We start from the raw sequence: 21,577 nt of genomic DNA on the forward strand, positions 1-21,577 counted from the left end.
GAAAAGTAGCTCACTGATTTGCTTTTCATATGAAAGCTGGAGGGGAACAAATCCTCAATTTGTAGTGCTCTTATTTTGGAAGCCTACTGAACCAGTGGTTTTGCTTTCCTGAGTTTTAAAAGTAAATTAAATTAAATAAACCGTGGAAAAAAGAATGTATAGACATGTGACAGCATGCACTATACTTTAAAAATATATCCCAGCAGATGGACAGATATGCAAAAAAGCAAGAATAATAAAATGTTAGTGGTATAATCTAGGTAGTAAGTATACAGGTGCTCACTATACAATTTGTTGAACTTTGCTGTCTGTTTGAAACTTTTCATGATAGAATATTGGAAGAAATATATAAGGTGCACACCTGATAATAAATTTGTATAAGAAAATGTCATTGCACAACAACATCAGATTGAGTAATTTCAATGGATATTTATGTTGAAGAATTCTCCTCCTTGGGAAACTTGGAAAATAAAAACTACTTGTAAGAAACTTTATACATTCTTTAGGTTATTCTCTTACAGATCAAGGGCCACCCTAAGGATAGGGAAGCCAGCATTTAGGAGGGACCGTGAGGCTACAGGGGAAATGGGATTGTGCATCACTGCCGTTTTATTACCCAACTAATGCATAAATAGGGAGATCTACGTTCTCAATTAGATTTAGCCGTAAAGTAAAAAAGTTACTCCCTATATAGACATATGCATGACTTAGAACACAATTTAAAATGCATCAACATATTTGCTGTCCTTATATTTCTTTTTTTACTCAGCAATATACCTTCAGAACTAACTCTGATTGCCATATGTCATGCTTGCCTCTGCTGGTCCAAAACTAAAAAATTGCACCCTGTGGCTCTTTTGTTTTACTCTAAAATGATCACTATTGGAGGGGGGAGCACAGCTGTTAATGTCTTTTAAAAGGGCAAAAATGTTTTTGAAAAATGCCAGACTTAACAAGCCCCTCTGTAAATGATTCCCCGTAATGATAACATTTTCCCCTTCAGAAAGTTGATTTCTTCCAAATGTAAGAAAAACAAAAGATCTGAAATTTGTCCTTTTAGTTGGTAAGGTGATTACTTTCTATCTGAAAGGTCAGTCCAGGCTTCCATCCTAACAGGGGGAACACGCAAGCCCTTATTCCAGGCCTTTCAGGAGAAGCTCCTCTTTCTCCCTTATGCCTGTTTCTTTGGCTCCTACAGCAGCAGTGTTGGTGCCTGTGCTGATGCCGTGCGTATTAAAAGGGGGGGAGGGGGGAACAGGTGATGTGAGACCAAAATGACGTGATGTCAAAGAACTGAGAAACTTAATATTATAAGGGAGAGTCAAGAGGAAAGTGGCATATTAAATGCAATAAACAAAACATTCATTCCACCTTTCTAGCACGCTTGCCACAAGGGACATAAGCAATAACTGTAGCATGAATCTCTACATTTTTTAAAAAAGCTTTTATTCTTCCAGAAACATAATAAAAGGAAGGGTAAAGCCCTGATCCAGTCTTTTTCTGCAAAGTAGACTTTAAATGCGACTTTTTCCATGGCAATTTTATGGATCTCTCTAGCAATCACATTTTGTTTACTTTTTTATTATGAAAGAAATGTATTCTTATTTCAAAGAGTACTCCCAGGTACAAAGAGAACACATAGACCATGCATAATTCCACCCCCCAGAGGACAGGACTTTAATATTTGCTATATATCCTTCTAGGTTTTTGTTCTATAAATATATATTACATAATTGAAAATTTTCAAAGAGAGACATGCAGTTTTTCTCTTACATGATGTTGTTCTTACTTTCTTGCTTCATGAATTATCTCCCTTTACCCTCTGGTATCTACATTTTCACTACTTTACCAATTTATTCTTGAGCTATAAACATACTCAATACCTTTACATAAAGGGACAGAGGACTATAGTAACTTTTACAGCAATTTTTCCCTGTATTTTTTTTATAATGTGGAAGTGAGGAAAACTTATTTTCCCCACTTATTTATGTATTTACTCTTATCTTTATTGTTGAAAATATTACAGACGTCCTCCTTTCCCCCCAATTGACCCCTTCTAGCCCACACCTGAGCCAGACCACCCTATTGTCTGTGTCCATGGGTTATGCACATGTGCATACAAGTTCTTTGGTAATCTCTTCCTGTCCACCCAACCACCTCCGCCTTCCCTTTGAGGTTCGACAGTCTGTTCCATGCTTCTATGTCTCTGGATCTATTTTGTTCATCAGTTTTTTCTGTTCATTAGATTCCAAATATGAGTGAGGTCATGTGATACTATATTATTTGTCTTTCCACTATCATTCTTGCTCCTTCTCCCCCCCTCCCTTTTTTTTAACTGTGGAAAGAGCACTTACCCTGAGATCTACCATCTTAACAAATTTTCCCTCTTTTTATTCAAGCTTTCCTATGGTAGCTAAGTCCTCTCTCACTATCTTACTCCCTTACTGCCACTGTATTCATTAATTTACTCTAATCTTGGTTCCACCCTTATGAATTCTCCTGTTCCTAGTTCTTGAAGACTTCCAAAACACCAAATATAATCCTTACTTACCCTTTCATCAGCATTTGACACTGAAAGGAATTTTAGGAATAAAATAGGCAGGTTTGGGGGGTTTTAGTCATAAAGAGGGTCCATGGGGAAGGAAGGCATAGGTGAGGGCTTAAAGCTCCCAGAAGGCATACATTCACAGAAAATAAAAATGTGCCATAGGAGAAGAGGAGAGGAAGACATTCACAGTAGATAAAGAAGCACCACAGAGTATGGGGGGAAATGAAACTTTCACAGAGGATAGAGAAATGTCGGCCAATGGCAGAAAGAGGAAAACAGATTCTCACAGGAGATAGAGAAATGTTACAAGTAAGGGGGAGAGATAGAGGGGAGGCACTACATTGGTTTTGAAGCTGATATTCTGCAAAAAGAGTGACCAATTAGAAGAGCATAGGATCATAAAGTGAGGAAGGGACCCAACTAGAAGGGGGCAGGAAGGGACAAAGAACTACAGCCTTTATAAGCCTTAGAAAAAAAGGAGTTTGGTGGGTTACCCCCTTGCAACCCCTTCCCTACATGGGAGTCTGTATTTGCTTCCAATAAATTTCCGTCCTTTTCACCTATCACCTTTTGTCCATGGCTTCATTCTTCGAATCCATCCAGGAAAGAAATCACCCTTGCATCCTGCTCGGGAAAACAACCCAAATCAACACTATCCACAATTCTTTTTTCCTTTGGCTGCATTCTCCAGGATCTCCTACCTTTCACCACTCCTACTCAGCCTCCCTCACTGGCTTTTCTTTGGCCCCTTCTTTACATTTAACATTCTCCAGGACTCTGGCCTTAATCCTCATCTCTTTGACTCTTTTTTCTTCTTTAATGAGTTGGTCCATGTCTGTAATTTTGATTATTCCCAGCAACCCATGTGTCCTACCTTATCTCTCTCTTCTAAGAGGTAGACCTGTATTTCCAATTGGTCGACTGGATCTTTCCATGTGGATGAACTTTCTAAAGACACCACAAACTCAGCATATCATCTCCTTTCCCAATTCCTCCTCCCTCTCACTGACACTAGTCTATTCAGCAAATACACCATTTAATAGCTCTAATAGTGTAAATAACAGCAAAGATGTTTTTTAAAATACTTCACACAAACTTGACCACTAAAAGAAATAATGATTGCATTTATTTTGACATCTGTGGTCAGTCACAAATTGCATTTGGGGCTACTTCATACAATTAGCTCTAAAAAGGGGGCTGCTAAAGAATTTGATAAATAGGAATCCATTGGTGATTGTCAAGAATGCAATTACAGTCAATTGCAACCTGGTTGTGATTGGTGTAGAATTGAGGAGAAAAGAGCTGTTGCTAGTAAGAAAGGACCACTCTTTCAAGTTTGACAGTGAAGAGGTAAGAGAGAGTAAAGGAATGACTTTAGGGCAGCGATTTTCCACAGTGGCAGGCACACTGGTGTGTCTCCAGAATATTTTTTTTAATTGTTGATATTATCACAGGTTTCCCCCATTCTTCCCCCTTTTATGCCACAAGAATTTTTAAAATGTGCAACACCTGACTATTCAGTCAGAGTCACTGACCTCTTTTCTCTTAGATTGTCAATTAAAAAATGACAACAGCCAACACAACAATAGCCATCTGGTGTAAATGAATCAAAATCATATCTTATTTTTTTGTCAGATCATCAAAAATATATTTTGTTGGTGTGCCGCAGAATTTTAGTAAGTAGTTTATGTGTGTCATGAGATGAAAAGGGTTGAAAACCCTGCTTTAGGGGAAAGCAGATGTGAGGAAGTCATCTTTCAGGACAGGGAAAAATAAACAATTTTGCAGCCTGCAGGTAGGAAGGTGGTGGAGAAGGGATTAAAGAGAGGGGAAATGAGAAGATAGCAACTGAGTACAGAGAACCAGGAAGAAGAGAGTGGGAAGGTCTCTGTACTTCTGTGTACATAGTTCCTATGTAACATTTGCTTTAATAAATTGGGCCTATTTATCATTCATTGCAGTATTGAATAAATGATAGTAAAAAAAAATTTAACATTTACATGTGATCTTTAACCTTGACATTTATGTTGACATCTGTAGGTAGGCAAAAATTGCAGTTGAGGCAAATTTGTACAATTAACTAAATCATGTGTTCCTTTTTCCTTTCAAAATTTCCTTCATATATTCCATTCCTAATAAGTATGAAGAATCCTTTTAATTCAACCCAGACACAAGTAGTATCTTTCAATTAATACTGTTACTTTTTAATAAAACCCTATTCTAAAAATTGAACATAGGGTGCTTCATATTTCAGGTCTCTATCCCACCAAATTATCTCGTTGTTTTGTTGTTACTTGCAAAATTTTCTGATGTAATGCATTCTATATCTGCGGCCATATATTGTCTTCCTATGCAGTTTCCAAGTTTTATGGTTTATTTAAGTGAATAAACCTAGCGTTCTGTTCTACTTTTGTGGAGGAGAGAACGAAGGGGTGGGAAGCAAAAGGTAAACAGGGCTAAGGAGAGATGGTGGAATGTCTGCAGAGAGGGGAGCCAGGGTCAGTGTCCTTAAGAAAACCACAGATGTGCTTCAGGGCTATTAAGAAAGTTATTAGCACCAAGAAGGAACTAGATAGCCCTCCTTGCAGTTACTCAGAAAGGATTTAGAATGGTGTGGGGAAGATGGGAGATAACGATGCTTGGCCTTTCAGAGATGGGACCCTGATCTCCAGCTAAAAGCTTCTTACAGGGAATGAGGCATTGTCGGCAAATGATGAGTTATTTCCCTTGTGTCTTTCCTCACTCTTCCCATCTCAAAGTCTTCCCTGTTTTAGCTCCACTGCACTAACACGCCCTCCTGAACTGCACTTAGGTGAGCAGTGCACAAAATCGCTGGCAGGCAGCCTGCTGAGGCTGAGGGGAAAAGGGGCCTTCCCTCACTGCCTCAGTGGCCAGGGGAGGTGGGAGGAGCACAGGAAGTGATTGCCCTCCGGCTTCTCCTCCCACAGAAGCCCTGCCTCCTCAGGCTCTCAGGCTTGGAGAGTGGAGAGGTCAGCTGTCTTTCTCCTTCTAGTTCAGTCCTTTGGCTGATGGGAGAGACCACGCAGAAAGCGATGAAGGAGTTGCTTTCTGTGCTCGGCAAAAGTGCTTAGATAGAAGACAGGGACTCCCGGCTGGGAGGAGGGAGGCGAGCTGAAGATCCCTGCCTGGGCTGGCTCATCTAAGCAGGCAAAGTGGGAGCTGAGTGCTTGAAAGAGGATTGTGCTCCCACTAGAAATAAGCAGTAAGTGAGGGAATAACCATCCTGGTGTAGAAAAGGCTTAATCCCCCTGGGGTTATGGGGTGAACTGGGAAATATTGCTTAACTCTAGAGTAAAACTGTAAGAAATCTGACTGCGTACAGTTGTGTGCTGTTTGGAGACTGGAGGTTTAAATACAGAATCAGAGCTCTAAGTTCCTCCTCCCACTTTTGGAAAATGCCAACTTCTGCTTTCAGTAGTTGGGGCAATACTCTCCTTTCCTGACCCTGCCTCTCGCCAGGAAAATGTACTATTATATCAGATAAACAGTTGGGATTAAATTGGAAAGGTGGGATGCTGGTATTGGCAGAAACTGCAACTTTGAATTATGTTCTATGAATTCGGGTATTTTTATATCAATTAGCACTGATTTGCTAATCACAAGGAAGACTGGGGTAGGGCATTAAAAAGGGAAAGCTGAGAGCTTTTAGGACAAAGAGGCTGCGTAGTCCTTATGTGTGGGATGAGATATAAAAATGCATATAATTAATAATAGGTTTGTTTTTTTAAAAAGCATTAACTAGAACAGCAGAGAACATTGTGCTTGGATAAAAATTAGTTAGAAAAGAAGAAATTTTTGTTTCAATGACTTTGTGCTAGCCTAAATTTTCACAATGTTTACAAAGACAAGGCAATGATTCAGGGATACTTCCATTATTGCCATACATTATAAATACTATTGCTGGGCAAGATCTGTGGTTCTCTGCTCAGCAAGTTCTGGCAATGAAGCCACTGCCTCTTGTGCAAAGAATTCTGGGATGTCTGGCAGTGACATGGATGGAAGGACCCACATTTCATCTCTACTTACTGTCCTTTTGTCCAGAAATCGAGTCATGCAAATGAGCTACTTGGTACGTATACAGATCAATATTTGGAAAAGCATTTCTAAACGTTTTGCATTAGAGGGTCCCTGGACAATATCCTATGGCAACCAGGGGACTAAAAGGATGTAAAAGCCAAGTGATAGGAAGGAAGTCAGCTTGGCTGAAACCACCCTTGTTCTCTTTGTTTCCATTAATCCTGAAATGGTTCCTCAAATGAGGACAAGAATAACAATAGAGAGAAGTACTGTGGCCATCTGTTCTGCTCTAAGTGGCCAAATTCATTAATATATGAATGAGACTGTATTTATGCATCCTAATACTTGAAGATTCAGAAATCTCTTTATTACACACATGAAAACACACACACACACACACACAACCCAGAAAAATAGTAGGTACATTTATTGAGGAGGAAATGTGGAAATCTGGTTTTGAAATGTTATTGGGGGAGGGAGAGAAAGACAAGAGTCATGTCCCATACTGTAAAGAGATTTATGTCATGTTTCATAAAGGATATCATTTCCTCCCCCAATGAGATGGGGATTCTAATATGGTACAGTAGGTGCAAACATAAGAAGCATTTTCAATTCCCTTAATTCTAGTCAATGTAGTTAATACCTAAAGAAGGAACTGTTTTTTAAAAAATAATAACTTTGAAATATAGCTAACTGTATAGCAATTTCTTTTTTTTTTCCCTTTTGTTACGGGTCCTCTATAGAGGTCTTTAATTTCTGAAATTAGGAAGAAATATGTCATTTCTGGCATTCCCATCAGCAGGGCATTGCAAGAAAGAATAAAAAAGACTCAAATAAATGATCTTTCTCCTATCAGCACAACAGTAAAATGTTTGTCATGATCTATATCCTTTTCCGATGTTAGAATTTTTCTATGGGGTAGGTAGAAGGAGAATGGTCATTGGGGGAGAAATGATAAAATGCTAATAAATTCATTTTTAAAGATGGTCTGTACTCTTCTTAACTTTTCAAACTAATTCTGAAAGTTATTTATCTTTTTAAAATTATTTCTGAGTTGTTTTTACAATGTTAGTTTTTATCTGATTTATAAGCAAATGTGTAAAATCTAAAGATTTGTTATCTGAGTTGCAGGATACTGGTCTTATTCTTAAAAATATATAAGGGATTAAAATAAAACATTTAATAGTTGAAGTCTTAAGCCTAGTATTACTAACTGCAGTTTTGACCTTTAAGAAAAATGTGCTCCAGACTCTTAAAGGAATTACTTATATTAAAGTATTAAAGAATCTTTTCCAAAACTACAGAATAAAAAAAGAAGCATAACAATATTCAGAGAAGAATAAAGATGTAATTTGTATGGAAGAGGCTAAGCAAAAAATACTTAATGAATAATTATAAACCAACAGCTTAACAATAAAACATTTGCTATTGTCCATGAGAAACTAACATGAAGAATAATGTATTATGACTAGGGACCAGGGCTAAGTAAACTTTATCTTTTAAAAGTATTAAGTGGGATTTAGATTATTAATGGAAACAAACTAAATGATCATTTAAAATTATTCTTTCACAAGAAAAGTAAAGAAAAAGGATATGGAAAACTAAGCAGTGATGAAGACCTCGAGATAATTGTTGATCAAAAGCAGGTAAGTGAATGCTTACATACATTTTCTACTGTTTCACTGTAGAGTTTTGACAACTGAAGCCTTTGAGCATTCAGCCCTGCTCTAATCGAGGAGGCCTGTCTAACAAGATAGATTTGAGAGCTACTAAGCTTCCCCCAATGATGCCTCTGATCCACTGACTTTTGTATGTCAGGGTGTAAGAATGGTAAAAAAATAAAGCAGAACAAGAAAAGAGAACTTTTGGAAAATTAAAAGCCCCCTTTGAAAAATGAATCAAAACAACAACGATAATTTGGTTAGCAAAATAGACTGAAGCAAGAATCAGAAAGTATATTTTTTTGAAAATGAGAAATGCTACCCTTAGTGTAAAACAATGAATATGATTTAGGGAGAGGGCAACAAAAGACTTTAAAAAAACTAAAAAGTTTAAAATATGTCTATCTAGATAGATAGATAGATAGATTACCCAATTTAGTTTCTCAGCTAGTCTCCAGTAAATTTAGAGATGATGTTTAAAAAACAAAAATGAAGCTATTTAAGACCTGTAATACTGCCTATAATTTGAGAAACATCTAGCTTGGGTTTTATATGGGCCCATAAGGTGAAATTGAAAACTGCTTAATAGACCAAAAACAATGACACACCAGATAATGGAAGGTATCCAGCTTATGCCACTGAATTGGCATCAGCCCTTAACGTCTTTGTTAATTGTCGGGGAGACAAGCTAACTGCACATTCGCTTAATGTATAAGTGGCATTGATTCTGAGGGTGCTGTAAACTCAGGTGGAGATAAATAATTCAAAGCTATCTGAGCAGATGAAGAGGTTAGAAAGACAGCAAGCTACAGGAAGGCAAGTTGAATTTGGACAATTTCCTAATTGTGCATTTGTTTTGCATCGTGGTGATTGCATTCAAGGTGCAATTGTGTATATTTCTGAAAAAGAAAAATGACCATCGGAAAATAGCAGCCAGAAACAGTTAACTTAGAGACTGGCTTGTCAGAGCTGGGATAACTGAGGTAACTGAATTGATCTTCTGGGGAAAACTGGCCAAATAACCTCCATAAACAACCTGCAAGTTTTTCTTGCCTTAGCTTCACTTTCTGGCTCCTGAATAATTTTCGGGGGCAGAGAGTGTTTGGCCCTGGATTTCTACTTAGTGCCAAATTGTCAGTTTTGTTAATAAGGTAAGTGGGACTGGAGCCTGATTGCTCCACCGGGCTATTAGGTCTCATTTGAACTATGCCAGGATTAGTACTTGGGGCACGCAATCTCCATCTCCCACAGCCTGGCATTCTGATCCGAGGACCGGCCCCACGTGGTGAATGATGCCATTCAGCATCTGATGAGCATATACATGTCTATGCGTTCTCTATTAAAACAAAAAGTTTTGACTTAATTTCTTTCCTAATCATGTGGCAGGTAAATTCTTACTCTTTTTTGTATTTCTTTAGTTTCATCCTACCCCAAGGCTGCTTTTCTTTCTTTTTTCTCTCCCTAAAGCTTCTTTTTGTTTTTAACTGAATTTGGGGGTTCTGAAAACTATCAAATTGTACATGGAGATCTTCGGAGTGGAAAGCCCATGGGAGTCATGGCTTTATCTCATGGTACCTTCCATAAAACTTACGTTGGTGTGCCCAAACATATTTTACTAACTGTTAAGGAAACTTCAAAAAATGAGAGAGAGAGAGAGAGAGAGAGAGAGAGAGAGACCTACTTTACTGCTTTTTCAGAAAACAGCACTTTCCATACCTGAATCAAAGGAGGGGGAGTTTTATTGGTCCAGTCATTGTTTGCCTCTGTGGTTATCACATTTCCTCCGGTGCCATTGTGCCTGTTGGCACCAGCTGGCAGGGACCCAGCTTTGCTGAATCATTCATGTCAAACATGTTCCAAAAGATGAGTAATTACGAATATGACTTGGCATTGGTGTTTGCTGTTGGCTCTAAGAGTAGTTCTTCCTTTTGGGGCAGTTTGTTTAATGTTGATGTTGTGAGTAAATCCCAGGTCGGACCAATGACAGTGTTGCTACCTGTAAGTAAAATATTTGGGAAAACAGTCTAATTAGTCTTTATAATTCTACAAAAAAATTCTTCCTGAGTTTAAGAGATCAACATTAAAGGTATGTGTGTAAAATGCATGTTTAATATTGCTTCATCTTGTAGATTATATATATGTTATTTATATGCAATATTATTTTATGTATTGATATATTACATATAATATGTATTTTATATATAGTATATGTACACACACTATTGTAGAGGAATCTTAATGTTCAATTTATTCTTCCTATCTTTTCAGAAACAGGCTAGAAATATGTTAGTCAATCTTCATATAATTGCAAATAGCTTTTTCAGTAAATGGTGCCAAAATTCTAAAGATTTTAAAAAGTAGTTTGAGGCTGTGATGGGCAGAAGTCTACTAATCTCATTAAATCTGTCCTTCAGAAGCTGTCACTTTACAAATGCTGTGCAAGCTATGTGCCATTTTATCAGCCGTGTAAGCCTGGTACTTCCACAGAAAGCCCACAGTTTTGCTTATATAAGCAAATTAATAACAGAAGCAGCACAGGGTATGTGCATTTTGTTCTCCCGGCTGCCCACCTTCGAGGGGGTAAAGGTTATTTCTGCATAAGAACAGTAATTTTGAAAATGTCTAAAGTTTTATTGTTAAATGGTAATATTGTGCTTCTTTGTAAAATTTTATTGGGAAAGTTTATTTGAGATGCATATAAAACATTTCACAAAAATCTTAGATTAGTGTTGATATCCTCAAATAATAGGTGACATAATATGTAATCTCACACACACACACACACACACACACACAGTCATTTAAATATAAAAGTGTTTTCACACATTTATATTTATACTGGTATCAGAATCCATATTCTCCACAAAAAAATCCTTAAGGTTTTTTTATTATTTTTAAATATCTTTTTATTGATTTCAGAGAGAGGAAGGGAGAGAGAGAGATAGAAATGTCAAATATCATTGATCGACTGCCTCCTGCATATCCCACACTTGGGACCCACAACCTGGGCATGTGCCCTGACTGGAATTGAACTGTGACCTCCTGGTTCATGGGTCAATCCTCAACCGCTGAGCCATACCAGCTGGGCCCTAAAGCTTTTAAACTCGAAGTCTAGGAAGGTAATCAAAGGAAACATGTTGGATTAAAATCTTATTGACTCTAAGATCCAGCTATTTGACATAAAATATATATACTGTTTATTGTAATTACATGTAGAAATATAATTATTCTATATAAATTATATATAAAAGCCTAAGCAACCAAATGACCAAATGACCAGTTGACTGATTGCTATGACATGTACTAACCACTAGGGGGCAGACACTCAATGCAGGAGCTGCCCCCTGGTGATCAGTGTGCTCTCACAGCCAACCTCCTGAGGCCGGATCGGCCCCGATCACCAGCCAGGCTGAGGGACCCCACCCATGCACGAATTCGTGCCTCGGGCCTCCAGTAATATATATAATTAATGAATTATTGCTTTCTAGAATAAATATTAAAAGAAAAACTTTAAATATATATTTTGGATCATTTTTGTTATTTATTTAAATATTCTCTCTGATTGGCAGGGGTGGATCTTGTTGAGAAATAGGTTTCATGCACACATGAGTTTCCTTTTCCAAGTTACTGAGATTTTAGAGTTGGGATTAAAACATTAACCACTTTGAATAAATAATAAATGCATTATGTTTTAAATTATTATTTTTAATTAGAGTCCATTTCATTCAAGGTTTATAATATGCTGAAACTAAATAGCGCTTTTTCTAAAATGTTTTCAAATTCCGAGTAGAGTTAAGGGAGGTAACAAAGACCAACACAGAATTATAGAATATGATGATTATATGAAGGCTATACTTACAAGTTCAAGTAGTTCAGAAGTGGGTTTGACAGTATGCTGTGGATCTGGTTGGTTATAGGACTCAGCGTTGCAGCAGCATATTCTTTAGTGCAAAGTGTCAGATGTCAGCCAGTTATAAGGGGAACAAGAAACTGAACATGGGTGAAAGCAGTGGTTCTCAAAAGTTAGCAGCCTCAGAAACCCCTGGGCAGCCTTTTGGAGCACAGAGTGCTGGGCCCTGCCTCAGTTTCCAGTTCTGTAGGCCTTGGGCGGGGCCCAAGAATTTTCATTTCTAAGTCCTCAGCCCACTGAATCAAAGGAGATAATTATTGCAGTTCTAAAGAGAAAACAACATATATGGCTTGTGATAAATTTGGCATTGTTTAACTGGGCATTGCCTGGAAATGTAAAACCCAGAATTCATAGACATCCAACAAAATAATGCTGAAAACAAGAAAACTACAACCATTCACATCCAAAGTTGCCTTTAAAGACCCAGGTTTACAGTCTGACTGAATTCCACTCGGTAGCCTTGTGCTCTCGAACCTTCTCTAATTTGTAAAATAATACTTTGCTATTTCTATCTCTGACCATTTCTCTGAGATAAAATTTGTAATAGTACTCTGTTAACTGTAGATGGTTGTCATTTCTTAAATATATTTTATTGATTTTAGACCAGAAGGGAAAGGGAGAGAGAGAGAGATAGAAACATCAATGGTGAGAGAGAATCATTGATTGGCTGCTTCCTGCACATCCCTTAGTGGGAATTGAGCCCACAACCCAGGCATATGGCTTTGGCCGGAATCAAACCTGGGACCCTTCAGTCCACAGGCCGGCACTCTATCCATTGAGCCAAACCAGCTAGGGCGATCGTTGTCATTTTAATTAGCTAGTCATTACCACCTATATTCATCTACCTCACCTGCCATAACAAAATATCATAGACTTGGTCCTTAAATGACAGGCATTCATTTCTCCCAGTTCTGGAGGCTGGAAAGTCCAAAGATCAAAATGCTGGCCCATCTTGAGGGTTTCTGGCAAAAGCCTGTTCCTGGCTGCCTTCTCTCTGCATCCTCACATGGGAGAGAGAGAGAGAGAGAGAGAGAGAGAGAGAGAGAGAGAGAGAGAGAGAGACGGAGACCTCTGGTGTCTCTTTCTGTTTTATTGGGGCCTGACCTTTATGACCTCATTTAACCTCCTCACTGGTCCTGTCTCCAAATACAGAGTTTGAGGGTTAAGGCTTTAACATGAATTTGAGGAAGGGGTACACATTCAATCCATGACACTATCCCACAGCCCAATTCTAGCAAACAGGAACATTGAGACCTAGGAAGGTGAATCAAGATACCATGGGTCCCTGGTCAGGTGCAGAGAACATACCGGAAGCCAGCCCTCCCAACACTGTCATTCCACACAGCTCCTCTACTGTTGCCCATGACTGGTCATCCCATATGTGTCTTAAAAAGCTGTTTTGTTTCAGTGCTCTCATTATACAAAATAACCATCTACTAGGAATTATTATAATGGGCCAATATTTACTTATGAAGCCCTCACAGGGACAACCTTCTCCTCACACTTCTTAACTGTTTATTTCCCTCTCGGCCCCTGTGGCTTTGCCAAGAGAGAAATGCCCTTTATAGCAAAGGTATACAGAATTACAGCTAAAAGGTTTTGTTGACATCTACCTGTTTCTTCCCTTCCCTACAAAAAAAATAGGGAGTGCTCTCACCGGGCATGAGGAGCATCGGGGAGAGAGACAACGCATACTTAGTCCAAAACCTTTCCACAAGTGTCCTTTTAAATGTGTAGGAGAAGCTACACAGAAAGCCAAGGAAACTAGAATTTCTGTGATCTTTCCCGGAAGGAAAAAAAGACACAAACTGGAGCCATCCCCTGGTGTTTCCAGTAGCAAGTAAGCCTTTGAGTAGGATTGCAGTGGTCCTTGTGGGAATGGGTCCTCAAGAGGAAAATACAGGTCAACATGAAGTAAAAATGGAATAATAAGAAAAACAGATTAATGGGAGGCGATATCCGCTTCCTTCTGGTGCTAGCAGAGTGTGGTCATACCCGCACCCGGGCTGCCGAGCGGAGTCCCACTCCTGAGCAGTAAAAGGGATGCGGGTGATCTGTTTCTGCCTTGTTGTACTCAGCACCATCTGGCCAGTACTCTCTGCCGTATCAGTGCAGTGACTTAATCCAAATATAATTCAGATGCCATTTACCTCTGAGGAGACTTATAAAGCATGAGTGTCCTATGACAACACCTGCCTCCCAGTGTCATCTCTACTGCTTTCCCTGGGTACCTTCTTGGAACTCTGTACTCGGTCACCAAGAACAGAAAGCACCTCTCGCGGTGCAGAAGGTGACAACCTGGAGGTTCTGAGCCAGTCTACTCTGAGTCATGGGAAGAACAAAACACCTCATGCACCGCAGACAAAGGCTCATTAGCATTTTCCTCAGGAAAAAATGATAGATGAGCAATGGTTCAATGGGAAAAAAAGCCTGTTGTGGTGAGAGAGACTGAAACTATTCAAATTTGCTGTCTATCTGAAATCTGCATTGGAATAAACAAAGATTCACGACTCTAGCCCAGTCAATGCTGTCTTGTCTGTGAAGCTATTTATCATCAATAAATATTGCACAAGCAAGGAGGAAAGTTTTCCACTAGGTTAAATTGAAATATTACTGGAATAAAGCATGATTACTCTGTGTTTTATTCCTAAATAGTCTTTATTTGTGTCAAGTAATATAAAAATAACGGAGTGACGTAATTTTGGAGAACAAAAAATCAGAGTATCTTACTTTACATACTTTTCTTAGTCCATCCCTCCCCCCCACCCCAATTCAATTCAGTGTACGGATTCCCTTAAGCATCACCTGACTCTAGGAAGAACAACAAGGGCAGGCCTAATATCTCAATTTCACACTGAGATCTGAAGGTATAAAGCCAGAAGATGTAGAGGGCCATGCATAGAATGAGAGAGGCAGGCAAGGAGGAGCTGAAGAGGAGGCCATTTCTAGCCTTGGCGTCGCCATTTACTAAACAGAAAACCTTGGAGAAAGCAATTTAGGTTCTCTGAGTTCCTTTCTTAATCTGCAAAATGAAATACTACCCTCTGGCTCCGATGTCTGCTGTAATGTTCAAATGGGATGGCCTTCAGGGGTGCCTGTGCCTGACACAGCCTCCTGTGGTCAGAGCCAAGGCTGGCCTTCAGGGCCACCCTGTTTTGTCTTATGCTCTGTCCATCAGCAACTCAAGCTTCCTGCATGATGAGTTGGAAACCGTTGTTGCATCATAAGGTTTTCACTTTGTTCGTTCTGACTGCTTTACTATAGAGCATTCTGCATGCCTTCTGCAGGACACTCTCAGATACTTGGGTCTAGTACACTTGGGGCTGCTGGCTCCTCCATCACTGCACATGTGTGACATCATGGGTATAACAAGGATGTTACAGAGCAGTTAAGAGCAGGGCCTTCCCAGTCAAGAATCGGGATGAAAACTGGCTCGTACCATGTAGTAGCTCTATTACCTTAGAAAAATGAACCAGCCCCTCGAGTCTCAGGCCACTCTACGATAAAATGGGGGAAATACTATCTAAGTCAAAAGTAACTGGGAATGCACTGGCTGGTTTGGCTCAGTGGATAGAGCATCAGCCTGCAGACGGAAGGGTCCCAGGTTCAATTCTGGCCAAGGGCACATGCCTGGGTTGTGGGCTCGTTCCCCAGTAGGAGGTGTGCAGGAGGCAGCCAATCAATGCTTCTCTCTCATCATTGATGTTCTATCTCTCCCTCCTTCTTCCTTCCTCTCTGAAGTCAATAAAGAAATATATATTTTTTTAAAAGTAACTGGGAAGATAAATAGGTTTTTGTATATAAATACTTCATAATGTGTGTGGCAGGTGGTAAGTGCTTTATAAATGGCAGGTACTATGGTGGGTGGGTGGTGGGAATTGATGGTAAAGCTCTTAGGTTTATTAGCTGTAGAATCCACTTGGATTTCTTCAGGACTGAGTTATAATAATTCTAGACAGTAAAATCTATTCTGAGCTCATAGAAACAAAAGTCCCCTTGGATCAGCCAGGTACAGGAATGAGGGGAATAGACTGTGTGTAAGAAAAATAGAGAGTGAAAGGGATAGTGGCTAATGTCATAAACTGATCCCTCGAGAGGGGGGCAGTACCTACTGGCTCCCCCTAATTGCCATCTTATGGAATGGGCTCAGTGTCACCATGTATACAATTTTTTCAAGAGAAGGAATCAGCTACTTTTTAAATGTTTATAATCAATTTTTAATTTTATAAACAGTGTGTAGTCACACAAAACCTTCTGGGTCTGCATCCAGCCCTGGAGGCCCAGGTGGACACCTGTTATACTCATGAGACTCTGAGGTCAAGGAGAGTAGGAGTGGACCTGGCCTGGATGGGCTTCCGCCTTCCCCTGCTGTTTCTCTCCTGCTTTACACAACTCCCCCCAGCAGGCTGCAACCTCATTGTTGACCTGATTAAAATAATACATATTAAGGTATAATTGTTAGGTGTTCATAAGACCCTCCAGGAAGTTTAAGTACCTCAAAAGGGAACCAGTTACCTATATTGTAAAAAATCCTCATTTGATAAAATGAGTAGGGTGGATATTTATAAGCAGAAGGTATTGCTGATATTTCCACCTATTCAGGACTTTTGCTACCTTGTACTCTTGTTAACTTAGCATCTCAGTGAGTAAACAGGTACCAACACTGAGTAGCCTGCACCCAGCCTTCCTTCACAAGTCCATCCTCCCCAACTCTCCCAGCAGGTTTTTACAGAGAGGAAGGGAGAGGGATAGAGAAGAGAGGCCTTGAGTTACCACCTCAAGTGCAACAAATACCCGAAATGCCATTGCATGTCTTTATTTTAGGATATTGTTCAGCCTATGGTCATTATATGTGGCATAAAAGAAAAAACTGGTCTTTCAAGTTGGAAAAATATATAGGTGTTAAGTAACCTTCGAATAGCTATTTTTTGTTCTTTTTAAACTAATGGGGAAAATGCCGGCAGCATGTTTAGTCCCTGAGGAAAGAAACACAAAATTGAAATGACATGAGCTGACATGCTGGGTGTAAAAATGATGTGATATATGAAAATAACAGTCAGAAACAATAACACTTAAAAAAAGTAGACTCAGCCATTTGAAATGCAACTTGAAAAGACACCCATTCAAACCTTTCACTGTGGAAGGTTTGTGGTGTTTTTAGTGGTGTATGCGGTGCTGGGGGTCATGTTTCTGTTGTTGTTTTAAAGAGGTGAATCTGATCAATATGAGAACTGTAGTCATTAGAGCTGAAAGGAACTTCAGAAGATAATCTAAGCCAGAGGTGCTCTGTGGAACCCATTCCCAGCCCTTTTGAGTAGAAGGGTGTGGTCTGTGTTAGTGATGCTGCCCCTTAGAGAACAAGTCAAGCCCCTAGGTGTATAGACAAGCTTTGTTGGATTAAAGCGTGCAGCTGCGAAGAAGTTTAATTATATTGGTTGTAGTTCATTCGAAATAAGTGGGTCTCAAAGTAGGGAAGTAGCTCAACTGTGTCACTAAGTTATTTTACAGTACAGGAAATATTAAAACGTGGGTCTGCAGCAGCGTCTAGTCCTGGACTCATTCATCTACCCCCATAACTGCCTTCCTAAATTAAGCTGCTTCTTATCCTTTCTTCTACACTCCCTCTTGTTGGTAAGCCAAGCACACCAGTCAGCCAGAAAAATCTCTTGAGAGGTGTGTATTTCAAGGGCTCAGCTGAAGCTGTTACATTTGTCTGATAGATTTTTATAGAAGGATGTTTATATGAAATGCTTCCCCATTCTTCATAAAGAGGTTCTCACAAACTCTGTGACAAAATCCCAGGCTATCAGGGTGCAGATAGTAAAGATTTTAGAAGTGGAATTTGAATCCCCTAAAATACGCTAACGAGAGTCTCAGGTTCCCTCCATATTGAAGCAGACCGTTTTTTCCCCACCTGGATCAGTCCATCCTCTGCCCTTGATTGGCTGAGGGAATTGTGAACTGTGTCCACAGCTCAGCATCCGGCTTCCAAGTCCCTCTGTTTGGAACTGAGCTGCCAGCGCGTTTGTCTAATGAACCCTGCAGGTGAACTCACTGACGACGGGTTGGATCGGCGTTTCCTGTCATCGGGGCTTTGAAAACCAGTCTCGAGAAATATTTATACTGAAATGATTTGTTACAGATTCACAGTCTGATCAATGAAAATGACAAAGGAACAGACAGACGGTGCAACATTTTCTTCCTTATTTTAATCCTTAACCAGCAGAGAGAGTTTAGAATAAACTTCCCTTCCTTCTTCTTCTGACTCTGAACCTGTCTGTGCTCTGTCATTGCCTTGACCTTGTCATTTCTGTGGTTGTGCTTGGATGTCTTCCCACCAGACTTTGCAGTACGTGTCTTTTCCTTTCTGCTCAGCGCACTCTGATCTCCACCTCTGGAAGATGTCTCTTATTCTGACACTACATATATAAGGCTTGACAGAAACGCAGTTCTTGCAGTCCTTTTTTTTTTAATGCTTCCTTCCCTGTCTCCAAAACAACTCTCTAATTCTGTCATTTCCATTTTCAGTCATTAATTTTTCACATGGTCTCCCCCCAATCAGAGTGAGCACCACTTCCTTCCTATCTTGTGATCTAGGAAAAACACGTGCATACATAAGTGATCATTCAGTACAATTATTATTTATTCCTCATCCTGGTATTCTTTGTGCCAAATGATCTCATTCTTGAAATATATGAATAAGTGACTTATTGAGGAATGGTGAGACAATGGACCATCTCGGCTTTGTGCTGGGTGTTCTGAATAGAAAAAAACACTCATTCATCACTTGTTCTAACGAAATTATCTCATTTGTATAATTGGTGAATGATTAATGAATTCTTATTGTCGAAAAACACTGAGTTTGGAAGTAGTTTTCTTCCAGTCAAGGTTGTCCAGTTATCACTTCCTTGCACTCCTAGCTTCTGTCATTACATTTTAAATGTGCCCCTGAAATTGCTGTACTAAGTCTTTGTGAACTGTGGACATAGTTTCTGGGGCCAGGAAAAGAGTGAGGTGCGTCCGCTGATATATTTTTTAATCCAGTTGTTTAGTACAAGGTAAGACACATTGAAGCTCACAAACAGGCTTAACTAGTCTTAAATTTTTAAACTAAAGATATAAAACCTTGAAAACTGCACTTTTTACGAAAGGAATCAATTAGTTTTTCGCTACGTGAGTGAACCATCTTAGCCTTCCATACAAACTCCAGGGAACGTGATTTAAAATCATATCCTTGTGGGTTTATGAACCACCGCACCCATACACGACCTGCTCCATGGCTCCCAACACTCCTTGGCTTAGTACCAGCCCAGAGGTGGCGGGAACTAAATGCTTCTCACTGTCCCCCAAGTAAAATGCAAACGCCTCAGTTAGGTGTCCAGGGCATGCATGGTGCAGCCCCGGATGCAGGATTATCCTCACCCAGGGCCACCGTGACTCCATGCCCCTTTCATACTGAGCACTTTGGAGCACCCCCAGAGTGCAGTGCTATTTCTCCTGTTTGCCTTTTCCCTAAGCATGTGCGTATGTATAGCATGTATCACCCATCTTCTGATGCACCCCCTAGAAGCAGAGGGTGTAGGTTGGAGGAAGGGAGGCCTCCTCATAGTTCCAATCGAGGCAGAATGCAAGGAGAGGAAAGGGAGAAAGACCAAGTCCCCCTTGACTCTGTAGATGGGCAGACTTCTAAAACCCTATAAATGTTGGGGGAAAGGAGAAAGTAAGAGACAAGAATGAAGTCTGTTCCTGAAAAGAAGAGAGAGCAAATGGGAAAACATAAAAAAAAATCTGAGAATCTATTGCTTATAGAAATTTGATATGTATGCAATGTTGCTATGTGTCTTCTGGGGGGTTGGTTGTGGGGGAGGGGGATGGTTACATTTAGTATGTTTGTAATTTTTGTTGTCCTAAAAAATATGGGCTTGATTCTACCTGTTGCCAAGGTCCTTCTTCCATGTGATAAGCAGGGGAGAGCGGCAGAGAGCGCAGTCAGCTCAGGGGTGCATAGCTTTCGGTGTTTGAGGAGACAACTAGTCGGGATCATATGTTTAAAAACTGATTCTAAGAAAAACCATGCAAATAAAGGAAAGTGTCTTTTATTTTTCTCTATTATGGGGTAATTTAAAATAACTTCAAGGGGAAGGCAGACAGGATACTGTTTTGGAAAAAAATGACATTATTTCAATGGAAATGATTTAAACTTCTAGTTCACGCATTTGTTTTACAAAAACTTTTTGACCACCTACTTCTTGCTGGTGCTTGCCAGGTGCTGGGACATGGAGATGCATAAACACAGCCATGGCTTTAAGAAGCCCACAGTCCAGTGAGAACCTTCCCTTAGTGCACAGTTAGGTGCCAGCGCTGCGGCCAAGCTGGAGCCCGGGACTCTCAGGGTGCACTTGGGACTCTGCCCTGTGCATAGTTCCCTAGCCAAGGTCCTGAGAGCGTTCCAGTCTTCTTAGGGGTCAGTGTAGTCCCTGCATAGGACGTGGGCTTTGGGGACAAGGACTAAAGAAATTTTCAGAGCCTGGCTTCTCAGAGAGGTTCCTGGGCCAGCAGCATGCACATCGTCTGGAGAAGGTTAGGGAGTCACACTCTGAGGCTCAGACTGCCTCAGCATTCCTGAGGGTAGGCCCGGCAATCTATTTAACACGTCTTCCGAGGGATTCCTATGCACTGGTTTGAGAAGTACTGTTTTTAGATTATTCAAATTTCTGGTATCAAGAAAGGATCCATTATTATTTGGGTGAGGACATAGCACCTTTATTTCTTAGCCTTTTACCTGAATGTCCCTAAGCTTGAAACTATTTCCTCCCGGCCTCATTCATCAAAATGAACCTACTCAGTAATCAATCCTGTGACCCAGGTTGTTACAAAAAGGAAACAGAAATGATGGAGACCAAGAGGTTAAGCTTGCTAACCTTCAAAAAAACATATTCGTGTACGTGTGTGTGTGTCTGTGTGTGTGGAAAAGACAGAGAGGAAGAAGGAGAGGGAGAGGGAGAGGGAAAGATGAATACAACTATAAACATAAACACCTAAAAGAAACGCCATGAGAAAGGGCAGTGGCCCAGTCCTTGGATAAGTGCCCACCTGTGAGGCTGCGGGGACATTGCACTGCACTGAGTGCAGGACCAGGTGTCAGAGAGCTTTCAGTACAAAGCCCATATTGCACTGGGTCACTACATGTTTCGAGTCTTCTCATCTGAGGGGCTTCTCATGGAAAGTCAAACCCTTACTTGTTGCCTAGGATTCCCTCTGTGCTCATTTAAAAAATCCCATACCTGAAACACAACCGGGAAGTCCGTCACTTCGGCATTTGTTGAGCAGCTTTCTGCTATGGGAGTGGATTGCTGGGCTCTGAAAATGTCACTCCCACAGCTGCCTACAGGGGCCAACCTTTCTCTCGGGCCGAAGTCC

General features: G+C 40.2%; 1 protein-coding gene across 1 annotated transcript in view; it reads left to right on the forward strand.

The window, feature by feature from the left end:
* The first annotated feature begins 6,529 nt into the window (after window positions 1–6,529).
* PEX5L (peroxisomal biogenesis factor 5-like) overlaps window positions 6,530–21,577 on the forward strand; it is a 158,226-nt gene continuing 143,178 nt past the window's right edge. The window contains exons 1-2 of the mRNA XM_006770031.2: window positions 6,530–6,638; window positions 8,161–8,232. Of these exons, the coding sequence (XP_006770094.1) occupies window positions 6,546–6,638; window positions 8,161–8,232 (165 nt within the window). The 5' untranslated portion in view covers window positions 6,530–6,545. The remainder of the gene's footprint in view (window positions 6,639–8,160; window positions 8,233–21,577) is intronic.

Source organism: Myotis davidii, unplaced genomic scaffold, assembly GCF_000327345.1.
Source record: "Myotis davidii unplaced genomic scaffold, ASM32734v1 scaffold123, whole genome shotgun sequence".
Taxonomy (NCBI): domain Eukaryota; kingdom Metazoa; phylum Chordata; class Mammalia; order Chiroptera; family Vespertilionidae; genus Myotis; species Myotis davidii.